At 44.8% G+C, this 23,572-nt stretch overlaps 1 protein-coding gene across 3 annotated transcripts in view; it reads left to right on the forward strand.

The window, feature by feature from the left end:
• SHF (Src homology 2 domain containing F) overlaps window positions 1-23,572 on the forward strand; it is a 542,785-nt gene that overhangs the window by 374,285 nt on the left and 144,928 nt on the right. For 2 of the 3 annotated variants that reach the window (XM_030187563.1, XM_030187580.1), the window contains exon 4: window positions 6,621-6,791. The exons of the other annotated variant lie outside the window; for it this stretch is intronic. In XM_030187563.1, the coding sequence (XP_030043423.1) occupies window positions 6,621-6,791 (171 nt within the window). The remainder of the gene's footprint in view (window positions 1-6,620; window positions 6,792-23,572) is intronic. 3 annotated transcript variants of the gene reach the window in all.

The raw sequence follows: 23,572 nt of genomic DNA on the forward strand, positions 1-23,572 counted from the left end.
TTATGATTTTAAACTTAATTCTAAATTCAATGGGTAACCAGTGAAGATATTTAAGTAATGGCGTAAGATGGAACCTCAGTTTCACGCGACATAAAACTGTAACTGTGGAGTTTTCAATGTCTGTAGGTGATTAAGATTAGATTTTGAGATGGGGCAGACTTAAAGATCTCAATCTGTATATTCTGGAAGAAAGAGGGGAGATATGGTAGAGATGTTTCAATACCTCCGTGGCATAAATGCATAGGGAGCGAGTCTCTTTCAATTGAAAGGAAGTTCCAGAATGAGGGGGCATAGGATGAAGAAATGGAGTAGGCTCAGGAATAATCTAAGGAAATATTTATTTATGGCAAAGGTGGTGAGTATGCAGAAGAACTTCCCTGTAGATAAGGACTGTATCTGAATTCAAGTATGGGATAAGCACAGAGGATCTCTAAGGGAGAGGAAAGGATTACAGAACTTGTTAACTGGTATGGACGGGCATATGGTCTTAATCTGCTGTCATTTTCTATGTCCCTATTAAATTTCACTGAAGATATATAGTGAAATGCCAAGGGAATAGTTCATATATGTTCAGAACAGCAACAGTTGGAGACCTCCCTGAAAGGTAAAACTGCCCAGACACTATTATAGTTTGTGATAATTGGTCCTGTTTCATGAGTTTAATTAGGAATGCTGCATTATTGGCTGATTTATCTTGATTTGCTCTAAGTAATAATTGTTTAAGCTGACTTTTTTTCTTCTTGTGTTTCTTGTTTATAAATCTTGTGATAGATTTCTGTCTCCATCCTAATTAAGAGCTTGCGTTGGCTCGATAATGTTTTGGTATTCTTTTTATTCCCATTACGGGGTAGTTTTATAAAGCATTTTCCACGTGTAAAGCATGTTTTGCAAACCAAAAAGGGTTCTTATGTGCAAGTATTGTCATGCAGTCATCTTAAGTGAATATGCTGACAGTATGGCACAAGAGGTGCCCAGGAGCAGAGTTTGGGTGGAGCAAAGGTAGAGCTGTGATGCGTGCATGTATTTTATAAAATGCACGTGTAGATGAATGGTGGGTAAGTTTGTAAGGGAGCTCCAACTTAAAGTGCCACTTAAGGTACTTATTTTGTAAAGGCATTTTGGATTTACCTCATGCCCCTTTCAGTTGTAGCTCAAGACAAGTTACAATCAAGTGCAGTAGGTATTTCCCTGATCCTGCAGGGCTTACACTCTATGGAATAAAATGGTCTCCTTAGCATTTAGGGCTAAATTCTATATATGGTGCCTAAAAAATCAGTACCAAAAAAGCGCTATTCTATAAGCCGCACTTAGCGCAATTTGTAGAATAGAACTTATGCCCGGGAGTCGCACCTAACTTTAGGCATGGCCATTTGCTCTAACTTAAACGTGGTGCAAGTATATGCACCTAAATTAGATGCATATCCCCCTTATGTATAACAATACATATAAATGCTAGGAACGTCCCTGTTCCACCAATGACCCTCTCATTTCTGTGCCATTTTTTTACTCACATGTAAGTTTCAATTAAATCTAATTAGTGCCAATAATTGCTTGTTTAAAATGCCAGTTATTGACACTAAGTTCATTATTCAATTAAATTGTGCACACAATTTTTGGTGACTTTTACAATTAGGGGGTTAGCACGCACTAAATCCATTAGAGCACCTTAGTAAAAGGATCCCTAAGTTTTTAAGTGAGGCAGTGGAGGATTACAAGAAGGTACAGTGGGATTTGAACTCTCACTTTCTTAGTTCTCAGCCCACTGCTCTAATTATTAGGCTACTCCTCCACTACACGTCTTTATAAATTACTAGCATAAAAAAGCACTGTGAGAAGAATTGCAGGTGTTTGAGCTTCAGGATATGTTAAACTGCGTCATTACGAGTATGGCAGTAAAGCAAGTAAATTGTTAGTCCATAAGTTGAAAAAATTGGAAATGAGAAATAACATTGCAGATATTCAATCTGTGCAGGGTAATAATAACCTGCACAGATTTGCAAATTCACTTGTTTTTTCTCTTCCAATACAGATTCATATGCAGCCCTACTTCCTGTTGATGAATCTGACTTTGGGGCTTACTTCCATGGAGAGGGAGGAGATAAGCTGCCCTGACTCGGCTCAGAAGCATTTAAATAAGCCTAAAAAAAAAAACTCTAGAAATTCAGTGGGCTATAAGAAGCTTGCCCCAGGGGAAGTCCCCTGGACAAGATGGGGTCACTCATAAATTCTATAAGCTTTTTGTAGATCAGCTTCAACAACCCTTAGTGACCTTATATAATGCCCTGGCAATTACTCAAGATCTCCCTGGGTGTGTGCAGCTGGGGTTACGCTTATATGCAAACCAGGCAAGGATCCACAAGATTGTGGTTCATTTCGCTCTGCTTCTTTACTTGGGGTAGGTTATAAGACCTTAACAAAAATTTTAGCTGAGCTGTGTTGTTGCACCTGGTTAGTGAAGATCAGACTGGCTTTATTAGGAGAAGACAAGCTACTGATAATATTAGTAAAGTGCTCATCTTGATGTGGATAGTACAGGCCTCTGCACAGTCTGCGTGTGTCCTATCTATAGAATCAGAGAAGGCCTTTGATTGGGTCTCTTGCCCCCTTTTTTTTTTTTTTTAAAGTTCTCATTCCCCAACAATCAAGTTATTGAGTGTTGGGGAATGGGAAGGCACTTTTACACATTACACGTTAATGGACACTATTTGGAGCCTATCCCTTTGGGTAGGGGAACGAGACAAGGGTGTCCTTTGTGCTCCCCCCTCCCACCACCTTGCTTTAGTGATGGAGCCCTTTGCATGTCATATCCGGTCAAATCCCTTGATAGAGGGGGTGAAGGTTGGCTAGGGGTATTATGAAATTATGTTCTTCACCGACAATGTCTTATTAATCTTGAGTAGGACATGGCAGTCTCTTGAAGAGTTGATGGTGGAGATTGAAGCAAACAGTAAAATTTCAGGTTTAAAATTAATTGTTCTGAACCTGAAATTCTCATTTTAATGATTCCTGTGTCACAACAATAGGAGTTATAAACAGTTTTTCCTTTTCATTGGGTAAAAAAGAGTCTGAAGTATTTAGAAGTACACCTTGAAGGGGCATAATCGAATGGGGCCGGCCATCTATATAGGCGGCCATCTCTAAGGCTGGCCCCATAAAGCGGCATACCTGACTGTATTATTGAAACAAGATGACCGGCCATCTTTCGTTTCGATAATACGGTCGGGGCCAGCCAAATCTCAACATTTGGGCCGGCATTAGAGATCGCCGCCATTGGTTTCCGCCAATAATGAAAACTAATGGCGGCTATCTCAAACCCAGCCAAATCCAAGCATTTGGTCGTGGGAGGAGCCAGCATTTATCTGGTCCCCCTCACATGCCAAGACACCAACCGGGCACCCTAGGGGGCACTGCAGTGGACTTCACAAATTGCTCCCAGGTGCATAGCTCCCTTACCTTGGGTACTGAGCCCCCCAAAAAACCCCAAACCCACTCCCCACAACTGTACAACACTACCATAGCCCTTATGGGTGAAGGGGGGAAGCTACATGTGGGTACAGTGGGTTTCAGGTGGGTTTTGGAGGGCTCCCATTTACCACCACAGGTGCAACAGGTTGGGGGGCATGGGCCTGGCTCTTCCTGCCTGAAGTTCACTGCAGTACCCACTAAAACTGCTCCAGGGACCTGCATAGTGCTGTCATGGTGCTGAGTATGAGATTTGAGGCTGGCATAGAGGCTGGCACAAAAATGTTTAAAAAAAATTTTGGGGGGGGTGGGAGGGGGTTGGTGACCACTGGGGGAGTAAGGGGAGGTGATCCCCAATTCCCTCCGGTGGTCATCTGGTCAGTTGGGGCACTTTTTTGAGGCTTGGTCCTAAAAATAAATGGACCAAGTAAAGCCAGCCAAGTGCTCGTCAGAGCCGGCCTTCTTTTTTCCATTATCGGCTGAAGCTGGCCATCTCTTAACCACTCCCCCGTCCCACCTTTGCTACCCTGCTGACACGCCCCCTTGAACTTTGGCCGGCCCTTCGACGAAAAGCAGTTGAAGCCAGCCAAAATCGGCTTTCGATTATACCGATTTGGCCGAGTTTAGGAGATGGTCGGCCATCTCCCGATTTGTGTCTGAAGATGGCCAGCCTTCTCCTTCGAAAATAAGCAGGCTTGTGACTTAGAGATTGAAGTTATATCATAAAGATTTTACAAACTGCTTCAGGATCTCTGTAGGGATCTTGAGATTAGAAGTCCTTCTTGGTTAGGTCGTATTAATGCTATTAAAATGATAACATTGCCTAAACTCCTATACCTTTTTATGGCTTTGCCTATTCTATACCACCATCAACATTTAGAACTCTACATCGTGAGGTTTGTTTTATATATATGGAAGGGAAAACCACCTTGAGTCTCCCATAAGATACTGTCTTGATCTAAAATTCAAGGGAGTACGGAAGTCACAAACTTTTATAATTATTATATAGTTCCCAGTTGTGCATGATCTTAGATTTCTGTTCCTCACATGTTAAGCACTGAGTAGATATTGAGTAACAATCTCTTAGGGACACTCCAATATGGGCCTTGCCCTGGCTTCTGGGTCTGATACCTTATGCAGAGGTTCAGGTTAATCCTTACACTGCACAAACTTTACGAATATGGGCTTTGGTTAGCATACTTTGCCTGCCTCTAAATGACATTTTTAGTACATACCAGAAACGATCATGAATTTCTTCCTGGTCAGGCAAATGACACTTTCCACAGCTGGGATGCTAAAGGGCTTTGTACATTGGGCCAACTAGTTGAGATGGGTGGGATTATTTCTTTTAATGCTTTTATGTACATGATTTGACCTTGAGGACCGAGATAAATATGCTTATTGACAATTATTGAGTTATCTTTAAAGAAGGCCTTACATGATTTGGTTAAAACAAATCACACCCTATAGCCCTGGGTCGCCTTAAGCCCGAGGGCGCAGTATCTAGGATTTATCAGGCTTTGCTTACTACCATAGGGTCCCCCCTTAAGATGTTTGAGCCCATGGTTAGAGGATATGGTTATGGATGGTGAGGATTTAGATTGGAAAATGATATATAAAGATCACTAGCAAGTTCAGTGATTGAAAATGGCTTTAAAATGTTGCATCACTGGTATTGCAAGCCACAGAAATTGCAGTGTATGTATGATACAGCTGTTGATCATTGCTGGAGGGGATATGCAACACATGTGGTGGTCTTGTCCCAAAATGCACGCATATTGGTCTGCTTTCTCTCAATGGGTGGCTGAAACATTGGGGATTCTACCTCGGCATTCTATGCAGATATGGCTGCTTAATGGTCCTACTGTAGATCTCAATAAATTGCAGAGCCAGTTTTTATATTCAGTGGCCATAGCAGCAAGATTGGCGGTAGCGGGTCAGTTGAAACATGAAGAAATGTATGGGTGGGAGAGTTTCATGTCTAAACTTCATTGTTTATTGGATGGACAAGTTGAAGAAACATACAGTAACTGACTTTAAAAAGAACTGGAGAAGTTATAAAACTTGAAGAGCAAAATCTATGCTGGGTAGCACAGGATAGCTTGCTACTCTGCTTTACTTCGAGTGATGCTGCCTAGCCTGATATTGCTTGGATGGGATGGGATGGAGGTGAGGATAGGAGGGGGAGATATGTTCTGAGTCTTTGAGAGTTTATTTGTTCTTACAGGTTTGTTAACTGTTGCTCTTGCATTGTTAAAATTGAAAAATAAAGAAATGTAAAAATAAATTTATTAGCATAAGTGGCAGGTGCATACATTTATACCATTTATGCCAAACTTTATTGTATACATCCTGCTGTGTGGTGATTTCATGGGTCAAAAAGAGAAGTAAGTTTGATACACAGTACTGCAGTGTTGTCTCCAATCACAGGGATTTACAGAGAATCACAGGGGCCTGGGTCAGTGCTAATTAGGAGGCCTCAGAGTCCTGAAACTCATAATTTACAGGGGAAAAATAGCTATAAAAGCAGTTGAGGCAGATTTTTAGATGATTAAGGAAAGCTCCAGTAGTCAGATTAATTTTGTGTTCTATTAAAAATAATCTTTTTTTCCCAAATGGAAGCCCCTTTTCTGTGTGACGCCTTGGCCAAATGGCCCTTCTGGTCCCTTCTCTGATAGACCCTGGTAACTAACCAATGAATTAAACAATATGGTCAAAGGGCGTAAGCAGTTTAAGGATTTTTTTTATTTTTATTTTACAAAACGGCACTGTGCAGAGGCACATTGAAATACATAGGAGCTTCTTGAATAGCTGATTCTGGTAGCTCAGGATTTGACTCACTGCATGCCATAGGACTCTTGTATTCTTGCAAACCACTGTGTGAGTAGTTATGTAATCAGTAATACCAATATCTTTGAGTTATAATTTAGAACGAATCACACAGGCCGAGCTTTCCTTAGTGTATAGGTAGGTCGATAAAAGAATGATTATTTATTCAATGACTCATGCCTTCAGATACCTTGCTTTGTTCTTTCTCTTTGCCTTTCTCTTTTTTTTCTATACTATATCTCTGTTTAGCCATTCTCAACATATACATTTTTCTTTGTCCTTTCTGTCTCTTTTTTCTTTTTCCTCTCTACTGTGCTGATTCCAACCAGTTGAAATTAAAGTAATCAAAGACCTGCCATGGCCACCTCCAGTGGGACAACTCGACAGCAGTACACCCAACTCTGAAGGTGATGTCACTGTGCCTCACGTACATCACGGTCACTTCCAGCAGCAGCCATCACCGCATATACAGTCCCAGCACAGCCTAGAAGACGGCAATGGTGGGTGTTGAAAGATGAGATGCATAAGAGATATTACTGTGACTAACATTCTACAAGCATAATATGTATTACGGGGTTTTATTGCCACCAGCTGCTGCACCATTTTTCATCCCCTTCCCTCCACCCCAAGAATGCACATGGACCCTTACTGAGTAAGTGGATATCAAAAGCATAAAGCATTTGAAGACAGGGTTCCCATTATCTATTGATTTTAGTTAACTCTCGTTAAATAGTCAAAAGAGAAAACAGAAGGCATGATAAAACAAGGGTAATGAAAATGCAGTTTTAAGTGAGCTGTTTCTCCCACTTCCCTATAGTTCTTAGTAAAGTCTTTCTTTTGATGTCGCTTTGAAGCCTGTCTTCAGGATGTGACTAGCTATGCAGACCATGTAGTGATAGCTGAGCAAGGTGTTGGGGCATCGCTGGGGAGGAAACCAGAATTTAAGTTCCAGCATACAAAAAAAAAAAGACCAAAATAACTTCAGAAACAAATTTCTTTCCTAGTCTGGAGAGTTTGTAGCCTGGCCACTATGAAATATTTTGGTCTACTTGACTTGAGTTTTCTGGCTTGAGCCAACAACTTGTAAGCACAATTTCCAGTTAGATTCCAGAAGAACAAGGGCTTTGTTTTATGTAACAGACAAGGCAAAGGTCTGTTTATGTCAGCTTGTTGTTTGGGTCTTTTTGAGAAAGAACATGAGCAGGTAGTACCAGACATTCATTGACTGGCCATGCATACGAAGACTGAAGCTTTCATTATTAAAGACTGATATTTTTATCATGGAGAGACCCTCTTCTATAATAGTGTTTATATCATATACCCCTAAACAATTGTAAACTATAAGTTCTTTGCGCTTCATATGTTTCTCTATTGATCGAGCTAATGGTTTGGGCAGGCCTATAGGATGCTGAAACAGGAAATGTTGGTGATGTTTTCTTCTATATTTCATGATGCCCCATTAAAAAAAAGCCCCAGCAGGCTTTTAATGGGCTTATGTGGTCACATAATTTTTAAAAAAGCCCTTTTTTGTGTTTGAAATAGGCATTATCTCCTGGATTCTATATATGGTACCTAGATTTGGGTGCCCAAGATGTGCATGCAATTTAATTGGGTAATGAGCCCTTCAATAATTGGGTACTAACAACCAGTTATTGATGTTAAAATTTGCCTGTGCATCTGTCTGCACAGTATTCTATAATGCATGGTGCCTGACTCTACTAGTGTGTAACTCAAAAGGGGGAGTGGTCATGGAAGTGTCAGGGGTAGTCTGAAAAGTTATGGAATACGGCATTTACACTAGGTTTCAGCAGCTGTAAATCTGGCACAGGAATCTGTTCTAAGTGTAGTCCTATAAAGATCACGCGCCCTGTATAGAACAGTGGTGTAGCTACGTGGGGCCACGGGGGCCTGATCCCCCGTAGATTTGGCCCTGGACCCCCTGCCGATGACCCTCTAAACCCCCCTCCCGCCGCCAGCCCTCCCCCACCGTGAGCTAACTTTGCTGGTGGGGGACCCCAACCCCCGCCAGCCGAGGTCCTCTTCTTCCGGCACAAGGCTTCATTCTGTTTCTGAGTCTGACGTCCTGCACGACATCAGACTCACAGAAACAGAATGAAGCCTTACAGATCAGCCAGCAAAGGTAGGCGGCAGCAGGCGAGGGTTGGCGGCACCAGGGGGGGGTCTAAAATGTGCCCCCTCACCTCGGGCTCTGGACCCCCATCCCGCCGAAGTCTGGCTACGCCCCTGGTGTAGAATCATGCTTGGCGCCCAATTATGAGCACCATTTATTGAATCTGATCCTATATGCAGAAAAGCTTTTATTACCCCCAAGTCTGGATAAGTCTGTGGCTGAGATTAGATCCCAGTATCATGTTTGAAATGGAGCTGGAATGATCAGAACCAGATGGACTGTGATACCAGCCTGAAGATTGAATCTTTTCAATAAGTGGGCTATATGAACACAAATTTTGTTTTGAGTAAAATTACTGGGGTTTGCCCATAAACACATCAGATGAGGTGACTATTTACGTGTTTAGTGTACAGCGCTGTGTACATCTAGTAGCGCTATAGAAATGATTAGTAGTAGTTGTATTTGGTTCTTGGACTGATGATTAGAATTGGTGATGTGCTTACAATTAAGACAAATTGTCTGCATCTCATGACTCTGATGGTCCTGTTGTTTAGGCCTCTGCTGATTTAAAACAGAAGTGTCAGATTTCTTGTTATGAACAGTGAGGTTGATCTAATACAAGTAGCCAAACCAGTGGATGATGCACATGATTTTTGTATAAAGAGAATCCGTTGCTCTGTCCAGCACAGTGTAAATTTGCTTTTAATATCATGGTATTTAGTCCCGGGGTTCCCTGGTCTGGAATGATTCAAAGTTGGCAGAACTATAACTACAAATGTTAGAAGTACTGAATATCTTTCCATTTCCACAGGAACTAATTCTAAGTACGTAGCTTGAATTATTTTGGTAGTCTGTTAGACTGCAGAACTCTCATGCTGAGAAGGCAGGAAGTTAAACTTATCTGATTGAAGTCCTTTGTGTGAGCATATCTGAGGATTTTTTTGTATCTGTCCCATTACCTTTGGGCCACAGAACGTCTCTTCTATATATCAAGACCTAGGACTAGTACATGAAATGTCAGTTTTACAAAATGTACTGTCTGAGGACCACTGAGCACTGTCAGGATGTAATTTATTTATTTACTACATTTGTATCCCACCTTTATCCAAGGCGAGTAACAGGGTTCACATACATAGATTAAATGTTTGACATATACAAGGTCGTAGGCAATATTCACATACAAAGTTTTAACTAGTTTACATACATGGTTTTAGACAGAAGTCATATGTGATTTACTAGGGTAGCATTTGCCATTTTGAGGTGAGAAAATGTTATCAGATGAGCAGGTGAAGCTGGCAATAAGTACAAGAGTAAGAAAGGAGTTAAGAGTAAATTAAGAGAGGGGTTAAACAGAAAGGTCTTCATGTGGTTGAGAAGGCTTTTATGAACAGATGTGTTTTTAGTAATCGTTTGAATTGTCGAGTGTCTTCACGTGTTCTCAGGTATCCTGGTAGAGCGTTCCACAAAGCTGGGGCAGTGAAGGAGAGGGTTCGTAGGTTTGTTTCAACGTAATTATATGATTTTGCAGAAGGTAAACATAGTTGATTGGATGTCTCGGATCTTAGCGGTCTTTTCGGTTGGTATGATGGCAGGGATTTTGGAAGTAGGCTGAGACCGCCAAATATCTGTTGATGCATAAGCACGAGAATATTGAATTGCACTTTGTATGATACAGGAAGCCAATGCAGTTTTTTTAATGTTGGAGTGATGTGTTCGGACTTTGAGATTGTGCAGCTGCATTTTGGATTATCTGTAGCGCTTGCATTCTTGGAGATGGGTCCAGGATTCTACAAACGTACAGTATTTCTGTCTTTTTCAACATTTAATGACATTTTCGCTTGTTTCATCCAGCCAGCAAGTCTGTCAACGATGTTTTTCATTCGTAGTGGTAGATCATGGTCATTGATTTTAACTGGAATCACGAATTGTACATCATCTGCATATATTTTATATGATATGTGTAATTCTTGTAAGACATTTCCCAGAGACACCATGAATAAGTTAAACAGTACGTACAGCCGATGGGGCTGACTTTTGCGGTACATCACGCATGATTGGAAAGCTGTTGGAGACAGAGTCTTCCACTCTTACATGGAATTTTCTTTTCTGAAGTTATGAGAGAAACCAAGATAGAACTTGACCCTTAATGCCAAAGTCAGATAGCGTGTTGGTTAGAAGCTGATGGTCAATGGTGTCGAAGGCTGATGCAATGTCAAGTGTGACAACGCAGAATTTCATGTTCTGGTCCATCCCAATCCTTAGTTCATGTAGCATTGATATAGCAGTATGAATTCATAATAACATAGTAAATGACGACAGTCCATCCAGTCTGCCCAACAAGATAAACTCATTTTACATGGTATGTAATACTTTATGATTGGGTCTGAAACCAAGAGAAACGGAAAGCCTATATGATTCTCCAAACAAGTAGCTGAAAAAATAAGAGCTAAGGGGGCTTTGTTCAAAAAATACAGAAGAACACAATGAGAGGATCATGGAAAAGATTATCGGATCAAACTGAAAAAAGCGAAGAGTAAAATAAGACTAGCAAAAGCGTTGGCAGAAGAAAAATGGCTAAAGAGGTAAAGAGAGGTGATAAGACCTTTTTCAGATATATTGGAGAAAGGAGAAAAGATAGGAATGGGATAACAAGACTGAAAGATAATGAGAATGGCTTTGTGGAGCGTGATGAGGGTAAAGCAAACATGCTAACAATTACTTCTCTTTCCTTCTCCGCCGCCGAGGGAATATCTGGGAACGGAGTGGATTTTGCACCGTTTACTAAAGAAAGTCTTTATAATCTTAAGGTGGACAAAGCTATGGGGCCAGATGGGATACATCTCAGGATACTGAGGGAGCTCAAAGAAGTCCTGGCGGGCCTTTTACAGATTTATTTAATAGATCTTTAGAGACTGGAGAGGTTTGATGGGATTGGAGATGAGCGGATGTAGTCTCCCTTCACAAAAGTGGAGACAGAGAAGAAATGTGAACACAGGCTGTTAAGTCTCACATCAGTGGTAGGAAAAATAATGGAGTCGCTGCTGAAGGAAAGGATAGTTGACTTTCTAGAAGCCAGCGGGTTACAGCATCTGAGGCAGCATGGCTTTATAAAAGGAAAATCCTGCCAAACGAATCTGATTGACTTCTTTGACTGGGTGACCAAAGAACTGGATGAAGGACGTTCGCTAGATGTACCTACTTGGATTTCAGTAAATCCTTTGATACGGTCCCTCACAGAAGACTCTTGAATAAGCTGAGAGGGCAGAACTTATGTGATTAAAATTCCCATAATCCATTGTGAATAATATTACAGATTGATAATTTTTGTGTTCTCAACATGGTCCACTTATCACAATATTATATATTTAGTTATTGAATAATTGGTTGATACATATGTAGAGATTTGAGGTTTCTAAATATTTGTTTCCATCAAAGGTAATAGAAACCGAGCATTTCTTAAAGAGTTAAATTTTAACGCCAAGAAGTGCAAAGTGATGCACTTGGAGTGCAGAAACCCAAAAGAGAGTTACCGGATAGGAGGAGAGAGATTAGAGAGCTCGACTCAGTAGAGTGACCTTGGGGTGATGGTGTCCAAGAATCTGAAGGTGAAGAAACAATGCGACAAGGCGGCACCCATGGCCAGAAGGATGCTAGGCTGCATCGAGAGGGGTATAACCAGCAGAAGAAAGGAGGTGTTGATGCCCCTGTACAAGTCATTGGTGAGGCCCCACTTGGAGTATTGTGTTCAGTTTTGGAGGCCGTATCTTGTCAAGGATGTAAAAAGACTTGAGGTGGTGCAAAGCTACAAAAATGGTTTGGGGATTTGCGTTGCAAACTGTATGAGGAGAAACTTACCGACCTGAACGTGTATACCCTGGAGGAGTGATATGATACAGACGTTCAAATATTTGATGTTTGACAGCAGATAAGATGATGAATCGGAGAGCCTCACAGCAAGTACTTCATAAAATTAGATTTCTCGCTTTCACTTTGATCTTGTAACAGTTGTGCTGTTTGACTGATTTTCATGTCTGGTGAATATAAGAAGCTTAAACATTCCTCTATAGTCATATGTCTAACTTTAATTCCAGACATTCTCTGCTGGGGCCAAGGCCGCTAAGACCTGTTTGTCATTTACAAGTTAATGTCTAGTTTTTAGGCCCTTTCTAAATATATTAGTGAGAAGGAAGGATACTGTGTACAGGACTTGCTGCTCTAGTCAGTCTCCAGTTCGCAAAACAATCTTGCAGTCTTGTCTCTCTTCCAATGAAAATGACCTCCATGTATTTTTTGTGTTCATTTTATTTCATTTCTTTCTGTATTTATAAAGCTTGTTATACTGCTTTTTTGAGCACAAGCACAGCAGGCAGTTTAAAAATTAAAGTAAGAAATTTGATAGCAAAAAGTTGCCAAAAGAAAAAAAACAATGCAAGAGAAGAAAGGATAGACTGAAGGAGAGGAAGAGAAGGGGCAGATTGCATATTGATAGCTTTCTTGAATTTCCTAAAGGAGACTTTCTGGCAAAGGGAGAGAATTCTAGAGAGGAACCAAGGTATGAGAAAGCAGCTTCACAAGAAATATGTAAGCAAAGATGGGAAGATGGAGGGGGACAGAGAAGCCTAAAATTAATCCAGCAGTTTGTAGTAAAACTAGCCTCAGATGGAACAGCTAAGCATGTAGAAGTTGGAGGTACATGGTGCTAGACAGTGCATCCAGACTTTCATATTCTTCAGTTCATCACACCTCCCACCCACTTCCCCATCGCCACCCTTGTCTCTTCCGAAGGTAAAGCAGATGCCTTGGCACATTCAAGATCAGCCCTGATTTTATGTCCCATTCCAGTGCCCTTGGAGCAGTGATTCTCAACTCAGACCAGCCAGTTGGGTTTTCAACATTGCCAACTAGTAAGACAGCTGATACACAGGGTGGATTGCAATGCCACCCAGTAAAATTTACCTAACTAGCTTCTGACACAAAGAGTGTGCCTTGGTCTGGCAGACCAAGAGACATCGGGGATCCCAGTGGTGTGTGGGAGAGGAAACTATAATCCCCACCAACCAAAGAGAAGGCAAAAGTGGGAGTGGAGGAGTGGCCTAGTGGTTAGGGTGGTGGACTTTGGTCCTGGGGAACTGAGGAACTGAGTTCAATTCCCACTTCAGGCTTCTTGTGACTCTGGGCAAGTCACTTAACCCTCCATTGTCCCATGTAAGCCGCATTGAGCCTGCCATGAGTGGGAAAGCGTGGGGTACAAATGTAACAAAAAAAAAAGAGATCAAACACCTACATAACAGTACTTGGCAAGATTTATGACTCATTTTGTGAGAGCTACCAAATCCAAACGTGACAGAGCTTTTGATATTACTACACATACCAGACAAACATGGAGATCCATACTGCCTCCCAGTTCGTAATACCTTAAATTGGCCTGAAATTTTGTCTAAAAGATCCCTAAAGTCTAAGGACTACACTGACCAGAGTATTGTCAGGACTTAGAGATACCATAGAGGCTTTGGCCAGCAAAATACGCTGCCTGTCGAAACTTTTCCCTATACTTCAGGATTAGGCATGTTGGAGCATCTGTCAGTCAAATTTGTGCTATTTTATTTTTGTAGCCTTAGGCCTGAGTATGAGAGCCCTGAAGTTTTGTGTAATTGCTGTTTCTAATAATGAGGATTTGATTATCAATACCTACGTGAAGGGCAATTCTGTAACTGGGCATGTGCATCTACACGCCACTTGCGTGCATAAATGTACTGAATACTGGCACTTTCATATGTAAAGAGTATTCTTAAGTGGTATAGAACATAAATAAAAGGAGCAGAGCATGGGAGGGACATGGGCAGAGCTGCCACATACATATGCAACTTACGGAAAACTTACACGTGTCCCTGCTGCATTTATACTGCCCATGCTTATATTATGGCTGGTGTAATTGCAATCATGCAAATGTAAGGTCGGAAAATGCTGTGTTACGTTAATATTCTATAATGGAATCTGGGTGGCCAGATGCCATTATGCTCTCACTGCACAGTGCTGGGGTGCTTAACAGGAGACACCCACTTATAAAATTGTCCCTTCCCTTTCTACCAAATAAACAGCTAACTGGAATCTACTGTATATAGTTCTATCCTGTAGCACTACTTTCTAGCACTGTATAATAGCCTTGGGGAGTATTTCAAGTGATAAGGATTTTAGAATTGGCTAGGTTATCATGCTTCTGGAAGTAGTTTAAGCAGAGTAAGAATCTGATTCATTTAAAGGAAAATAAGGTCATGTATTTGATATACTGCCTTTTTGTGGTACTCAACTTTTCTCTGTCCCTACTGGGCTTACAATCTAAGTTTCTGCAGCTTAATTCTGCACAGAAATACAAGTTCCTAGGAAGCTGGAAATCTGTAGTCCTGCACAGTACCCATGCATGTAGGTAATTGTCTATTTATTGTGTGACTTTGAAAACAACACTTTGCTGTGATCTGCTCATGAACAAGAGGAGCAAAAAATTATCTCACATGCAAAAAGTCATCTCTGTTCCATTATGATGGCATTTGGTTCTAAAGGGCAATCTTGTAATTGTTTCAAGATCAATAAGTAATTTCTTCTGAGAGGCAGTGCAGCAGTGCTTTGACAACAATAATGAACTCACATGGAAAAAAAAATAAAACAATGTCATTACAGATGAAATCATCCCCTGGAGGAGAAAAATGCAATAGAAATTTCTCTCCCATGGATATATTTATATGTTTTGATTCTGAAAATATTAAACAGAAGAGTTTCAAAATACAGCCGAGAGCAGGTATGAGCTTTAGAGGAAACCCCTGTGTACAGTACAGCTTATGTTTAGCTATACGCACTGTTTATGATGGAAATAGTCATGAGTGCTTAGCTGTCTGACTCACAGAACATTCATGGTTCCGTACTATTATAGCAAAGAGTTTGAAATGTGTTTAAGCAAAGGGAAATGACATGAATTAGTCCAGATCACAAGAGGTTGACTCATACCTTTTGTGCCTGTCAGACGTGCCAGTATGTAAAGTGCTTCTACGATGTATTTCATTTCAACATTTATGTGACTCCCTAACCTAGGAATTTCATACAAGTACACCGAGTCCTTGCCCTGAAGAGGTTACAGTCTAATTGGTTACCTGAGGCAGTGGGATATAGTCCAAGGTCACAGTGAGCATCTATTCCTGGTTCCTAGCCCATTCTTCTCTCAGGATACGTTCTTCCTCAGGTAGGCAAAATGGGGGTAATTCTATAAAGAAGGTACCTACATTTAGACATCAGATATGCAGATATCTTATTCTAATGAAATATGCACCTACGTTCTATTCTATAAAAACACGCCCTTTGACAATCCAGTCGATCCCCTATATTCCCTGCCAGCAGCTAACTCTTTATTACATAGTAGGTTTTCTACTTTTAATCTTCCATCAGTGACAGCTATATCAGCTACTCTCACTAAGATCAGCTCCTCATGATCCAATTCCTTCTTAATTTCATTGATCAATTTTCTAGTATCTTATACTCGCCCCAATACTTTCCATATCTTTGTCTCCACTACCCACTTTCATTCAATCATTAGATTTGACTCCATACGTCTGCACAGACGACTTACAGATTCTTAGTATTTTAGCACGACTCAGACTCATCCCAATATATTACTGTATTAAACAATAAGTTAGATCAAATTGCAGATTGGCTATTATCTTATAAATTGAAATTGAATCCTGAGAAAACGCAAGGAGTCATATTTTCTTGGAAAGGTGATCCCAAACCTGTAATTCCCATTTGCATTGCAGGATCCACAGTGGCACTTCAACCAACTATCAGTGTTACGGGGTCATCTTAGATAAACATCTAAACTTTAGACTGCAGATTTCCAATATTGTTTGTTCTTGTTTTCATAAACTCAGACTGCTTCATTGTATCAGACACTTGTTCACTCAAGGAGCTCCTCAAGTACTCACCCATGTTTTTGTGATCAGCAGATTGAGCTCTTCAGCTTGGAGAAAAGACAGCTGAGGGATATATGATAAAGGTCTATAAAATAATGAGTGGAACGGGTAGACGTGAATCAATTGTTTACTACTTCCAAAAATACCAGAACTAGGAGGCACCCAATGAAGCTACAAAGTAATAAATTTAAAATGAATCACAGAAAATATTTCTTCACTCAACATGTAATTTAAACTCTAGAATTCATTGCCAGAGAATGTAGTAAAAGCAGTTAGCTTAGCGGAATTTAAAAAAGGTTTGGATAGTTTCCTAAAAGAAAAGTCCATAAGCCATTATTAAAATGGACTTGGGGAAAATCCAGTGCTTATTTCTAAGATAAGCAGCATAAAATGTATTGTACTGTTCTGGGATCTTGCCAAGTACTTGTAACCTGGATTGACCTCTATTCGAAACAGGATGCTGGGCTTGATGGACATTTGGTCTGTCCCAGTATGGTAATACTTAAGTACTTAAATAACATATAAATATGTAACACCAATTCTCCGAGGACAAGCAGGCTGCTTGTTCTCACTGATGGGTGACGTCCACGGCAGCCCCTCCAATCGGAAACTTCACTAGCAAAGGCCTTTGCTAGTCCTCGCGCGCCCATGCGCACCGCGCATGCGCGGCCGTCTTCCCGCCCTAACCGGCTCGTGTTCGTCAGTCTTCTTTTGTCCGCGCTCGGTACGGTCGTGTTTTCGCCGTGTCGGGCCCCGCAAAGTCGACCTCGCGCGTTCTTCGTGTTGTTTCGGAAAAAAAAAAAAAAAACATTCTGTGAGGAAAAAGACTCTTTGGTCTTTTTCGCCCCGGTAAGTTTTCTTTCGTCGTCGGGGTAGGCCGCTTTTAGGCCTCGGGTCGAAGTTTTCTTCCCCTTGTTTTTCGGGTGCCTTTTCCGCCATTTCGACTTTTGATCTCGCCGGCGTGATTTTTCCGCCTATGACATCGAAGTCTCCCAGCGGCTTCAAGAAGTGCACCCAGTGCGCCCGGGTCATCTCGCTCACTGACAGGCACGCGTCGTGTCTTCAGTGCTTGGGGGCTGGGCACCGCCCGCAGGCCTGTAGTCTGTGTTCCCTTTTGCAAAAGCGGACTCAGGTAGCGAGATTGGCCCAGTGGAACGTTTTGTTCTCGGGCTCTTCGTCGGCATCGGCACCGGGGGTATCGAGTGCATCGACGTCTTCAGCGTCCAGAGCTTCATCCTCGGCCGCCAGTGCATCGAGGCATCGGCCCTCTGCATCGGCGCTGAGACATCGGACAGCTGTATCGACGTCGGTGGTACCGGGACCTCGTCGGCTGATGTCGTCGGACGGTGGTGCTTCGTCTGGAGTGCAGGTGAGGGCTGTCCATTCCCCTGCTGGTGGCGGTGAGCCTTCGGGTGGGTCTCCCCCTACCCTGAGGGCTCCTGCGGTACAGCCCCCCCCGAGACCGACCTCCTTCGGCCTCGGCCCCGAGGAAGCGACGGCTGGATTCTACGTCCTCCTCGTCGGTGCCGGGAAGCTCCGGTGACATGCTTCGTTCCAAGAAGTCGAAGAAGCATCGTCATTGGTCTCCTTCCCGTGTCAGCACCGAGAGCTCTGGGTCGCCGAGGGAGTCGGCACCCAGCAGGCATCGGCACCGAGAGGACCGCTCACCCTCTGTTCAGGAGGTGTCGATGCGCTCCACTCTGGACAGCCCGGAACAGCCTCCATGCCCGGAACAGGTTCTGACGTCGACGCCTGCATCGACCTCCATGCCTTTCTCTGCAGCCGCTCTGAACGAGAGCCTCTGGGCCGTTCTCCCAGAGATTCTGGGAGAGCTGTTGCGCCCTACCCCTCCGGTACCGGCGGTGCTTGCGCCACCGGTACCGTCGAGCGTGGCGCCGGCTGGCCCATCTCCCGAGGTGAGGTCTCCGGCATCGGTGCCGCGTGCGGTACCGGCTGCCGCCGCCTCCCAGGAGGGCTCCCCGACTACGTCGGCGGAGGGAGCTTCGCCGATGCGGGCGAGGGAGTCTACCTCTCGACGCCCCCATCGTGGACGTGGCTCCACAGAGTCGAGTCAGGGACGGTTGCAGACACAGGTCCGTGAACTTGTGTCTGACACCGAGGGTGAGGCCTCGTGGGAGGAGGAGGAAGACCCCAGATATTTCTCTGACGAGGAGTCTGAAGGTCTTCCGTCCGATCCCACTCCCTCTCCTGAGAGACAGCTTTCTCCCCCCGAGAGTCTGTCTTTTGCTTCCTTTGTCCGGGAGATGTCTACGGCCATCCCCTTCCCGGTGGTTGTGGAGGACGAGCCCAGGGCTGAAATGTTTGAGCTCCTGGACTATCCTTCTCCACCTAAGGAAGCGTCCACTGTACCCATGCACCATGTCCTCAAAAAGACATTGCTGGCGAACTGGACCAAGCCTTTAACTAATCCCCACATCCCCAAGAAGATCGAGTCCCAGTACCGGATCCATGGGGACCCAGAACTGATGCGCACTCAGTTGCCTCATGATTCTGGAGTTGTGGATCTGGCCCTAAAGAAGGCTAAGAGTTCTAGGGAGCATGCTTCGGTGCCCCCGGGCAAGGACTCTAGAACCTTAGACTCCTTTGGGAGGAAGGCCTACCATTCTTCTATGCTCGTGGCCAAAATTCAGTCCTACCAGCTCTACATGAGCATACACATGCGGAACAATGTGCGGCAGTTGGCGGGCTTGGTTGATGCGCTCCCCCCTGAGCAAGCCAAGCCTTTTCAGGAGGTGGTCAGGCAGCTGAAGGCGTGCAGAAAATTCCTGGCCAGAGGGGTGTATGACACCTTTGATGTTGCGTCCAGGGCCGCTGCTCAAGGTGTGGTGATGCGCAGACTCTCATGGCTGCGTGCCTCCGACCTGGAGAATAGAATCCAGCAGCGGATTGCGGACTCGCCTTGCCGTGCGGATAATATTTTTGGAGAAAAAGTCGAACAGGTGGTAGAGCAGCTCCACCAGCGGGACACCGCATTCGACAAGTTCTCCCGCCGGCAGCCTTCAGCCTCTACCTCTACAGGTAGAAGATTTTTTTGGGGAAGGAAGACTGTTCCCTACTCTTCTGGTAAGCGTAGGTACAATCCTCCTTCTCAACAGCCTGCGGCCCAGGCTAAGCCCCAGCGCGCTCGCTCTCATCAGCAGCGTGCGCCTCAGCCAGGCCCCTCGGCTCCCTAGCAAAAGCAAGGGACGAGCTTTTGACTGGCTCCAGCAGAACATAGCCGACATCCAAGTGTCAGTGCCGGGCGACCTGCCAGTCGGAGGGAGGTTGAAAGCTTTTCACCAAAGGTGGCCTCTCATAACCTCCGATCAGTGGGTTCTTCAAATAGTCCGGCAAGGATACACCCTCAATTTGGCCTCAAAACCTCCAAATTGTCCACCGGGAGCTCAGTCTTACAGCTTCCAGCACAAGCAGGTACTTGCAGAGGAACTCTCCGCCCTTCTCAGCGCCAATGCGGTCGAGCCCGTGCCATCCGGGCAGGAAGGGCTGGGATTCTATTCCAGGTACTTCCTTGTGGAAAAGAAAACAGGGGGGATGCGTCCCATTCTAGACCTAAGGGCCCTGAACAAATATCTGGTCAAAGAAAAGTTCAGGATGCTTTCCCTGGGCACCCTTCTTCCCATGATTCAGGAAAACGATTGGCTATGCTCTCTGGACTTGAAGGATGCCTACACACACATCCCGATACTGCCAGCTCATAGGCAGTATCTGCGATTTCAGCTGGGCACACGTCACTTCCAGTACTGTGTGCTACCCTTTGGGCTCGCCTCTGCGCCCAGGGTGTTCACAAAGTGCTTGGCTGTAGTAGCAGCAGCACTTCGCAGGCTGGGGGTGCACGTGTTCCCATATCTCAAAGATTGGCTGGTGAAGAACACTTTCGAGGCAGGAGCCCTGCAGTCCATGCAGATGACTATTCGCCTCCTGGAGCTACTGGGGTTTGTGATAAATTATCCAAAGTCCCATCTTCTCCCAGTGCAGAAACTCGAATTCATAGGAGCTCTGCTGGATTCCCGGACGGCTCGCGCCTATCTCCCAGAGGCGAGAGCCAACAACTTGTTGTCCCTCGTCTCGCGGGTGCGAGCGTCACAGCAGATCACAGCTCGGCAGATGTTGAGATTGCTGGGCCACATGGCCTCCACAGTTCATGTGACTCCCATGGCCCGCCTTCACATGAGATCTGCCCAATGGACCCTAGCTTCCCAGTGATTTCAGGCTGCTGGGGATCTAGAAGACGTGATCCACCTGTCCACGAGTTTTCTCAAATCCCTGTATTGGTGGACGATTTGGTCCAATCTGACTCTGGGACGTCCTTTCCAAATTCCTCAGCCACAAAAAGTGCTGACCACGGATGCGTCTCTCCTGGGATGGGGAGCTCATGTCGATGGGCTTCACACCCAAGGAAGTTGGTCCCTCCAGGAACGCGATCTGCAGATCAATCTTCTGGAGTTGCGAGCGATCTGGAACGCTCTGAAGGCTTTCAGAGATCGGCTGTCCCACCAAATTATCCAAATTCAGACAGACAACCAGGTTGCCATGTACTACGTCAACAAGCAGGGGGGCACCGGATCTCGCCCCCTGTGTCAGGAAGCCGTCAGCATGTGGCTCTGGGCTCGCCGTCACGGCATGGTGCTCCAAGCCACATATCTGGCAGGCGTAAACAACAGTCTGGCCGACAGGTTGAGCAGGATTATGCAACCTCACGAGTGGTCGCTCAATTCCCGTGTAGTGCGACAGATCTTCCAGGTGTGGGGCACCCCCTTGGTAGACCTCTTCGCATCTCGAGCCAACCACAAAGTCCCTCAGTTCTGTTCCAGGCTTCAGGCCCACGGCAGGCTGGCATCGGATGCCTTCCTCCTGGATTGGGGGGAGGGTCTGCTGTATGCTTATCCTCCCATACCTCTGGTGGGGAAGACTTTGTTGAAACTCAAGCAAGACCGAGGCACCATGATTCTGATTGCTCCTTTTTGGCCGCGTCAGATCTGGTTCCCTCTTCTTCTGGAGTTATCCTCCGAAGAACCGTGGAGATTGGAGTGTTTTCCGACCCTCATCACACAGGACGAAGGGGCGCTTCTGCATCCCAGCCTCCGGTCCCTGGCTCTCACGGCCTGGATGTTGAGAGCGTAGACTTTGCCTCTTTGGGTCTGTCAGAGGGTGTCTCCCGTATCTTGCTTGCTTCCAGGAAAGATTCCACTAAGAGGAGTTACTTCTTTTTATGGAGGAGGTTTGCCGTCTGGTGTGACAGCAAGGCCCTAGATCCTCGCTCTTGTCCTACACAGACCCTGCTTGAATACCTTCTGCACTTGTCTGAGTCTGGTCTCAAGACCAACTCTGTAAGGGTTCACCTTAGTGCAATCAGTGCATACCATTACCGTGTGGAAGGTAAGCCGATCTCAGGACAGCCTTTAGTTGTTCGCTTCATGAGAGGTTTGCTTTTGTCAAAGCCCCCTGTCAAGCCTCCTACAGTGTCATGGGATCTCAATGTCGTTCTCACCCAGCTGATGAAACCTCCTTTTGAGCCACTGAATTCCTGCCATCTGAAGTACTTGACCTGGAAGGTCATTTTCTTGGTGGCAGTTACTTCAGCTCGTAGAGTCAGTGAGCTTCAGGCCCTGGTAGCCCAGGCCCCTTACACCAAATTTCATCATAACAGAGTAGTCCTCTGCACTCACCCTAAGTTCTTGCCAAAGGTCGTGTCGGAGTTCCATCTGAACCAGTCAATTGTCTTGCCAACATTCTTTCCCCGTCCTCATTCCTGCCCTGCTGAACGTCAGCTGCACACATTGGACTGCAAAAGAGCATTGGCCTTCTACCTGGAGCGGACGCAGCCCAACAGACAGTCCGCCCAATTGTTTGTTTCTTTTGATCCCAATAGGAGGGGAGTGGCTGTGGGGAAATGCACCATATCCAATTGGCTAGCAGATTGCATTTCCTTCACTTAGGCCCAGGCTGGGCTGACTCTTGAGGGTCATGTCACGGCTCATAATGTTAGAGCCATGGCAGCGTCGGTAGCCCACTTGAAGTCAGCCTCTATTGAAGAAATTTGCAAAGCTGCGACGTGGTCATCTGTCCACACATTCACATCTCACTACTGCCTGCAGCAGGATACCCGACGCGACAGTCGGTTCGGGCAGTCAGTTCTTCAGAACCTGTTTGGGCTTTAGGATCCAACTCCACCCCCCGAGGGCCCTGTTTGTTCTGTTCCAGGCTGCACTCTCAGTTAGTTGGTAAATTTTTTAGGTCAATCTCAGTTATGTCCTCGCCGTTGCGAGGCCCAATTGACCATGGTTGTTGTTTTGAGTGAGCCTGGGGGCTAGGGGTACCCCATCAGTGAGAACAAGCAGCCTGCTTGTCCTCGGAGAAAGCGAATGCTACATACCTGTAGAAGGTATTCTCCGAGGACAGCAGGCTGATTGTTCTCACAAACCCGCCCGCCTCCCCTTTGGAGTTGTGTCTTCCCTTGTCTTTGTCTTGCTACATACGGGACTGACGAACACGAGCCGGTTCGGGCGGGAAGACGGCCGCGCATGCGCGGTGCGCATGGGCGCGCGAGGACTAGCAAAGGCCTTTGCTAGTGAAGTTTCCGATTGGAGGGGCTGCCGTGGACGTCACCCATCAGTGAGAACAATCAGCCTGCTGTCCTCGGAGAATACCTTCTACAGGTATGTAGCATTCGCTTAATACACCCAGCAAAATGGATATTAAAAGTAGGTAAAATGTATTCCCCTTAGCATCTAAAACAGAGAGGCAAGGCTCAGGTGGGTCCAAGTGTGGGTATTCACTCTGTGTGGTTCTACATTCCTTTTTACTAGCTCACCTCTGGGGGAGGAAGGTACGGCTCCACTGTGAACTTAAAATTGTATACTTCCTTCCAAAAGCTAAGATTTTGATTTGATTGGATAACTTTCCTGGAATTGAATGCCCCATGTTTAGATTTGTTTGGCACCTTTCTGGATCACCTTTCTGCATAGGAAAGCACATTTTGGCACCTCCTACAAATGCATAATATCCAAAGAATGTATCAGAAACTGCTCCTTATGCTTCAGGAACCTGTCTGCTAAGCCAATTCACTTGTCTCTCGGGAGTAGGGTTACCATATTTTATAACCCAAAAAGGAGGATACATGCCCTGCCCCCACCACACACCCCGCCCTCTGTCACATTTTCCCCTCCTCCCCTCC

This window comes from Microcaecilia unicolor, chromosome 1, assembly GCF_901765095.1.
Source record: "Microcaecilia unicolor chromosome 1, aMicUni1.1, whole genome shotgun sequence".
Taxonomy (NCBI): domain Eukaryota; kingdom Metazoa; phylum Chordata; class Amphibia; order Gymnophiona; family Siphonopidae; genus Microcaecilia; species Microcaecilia unicolor.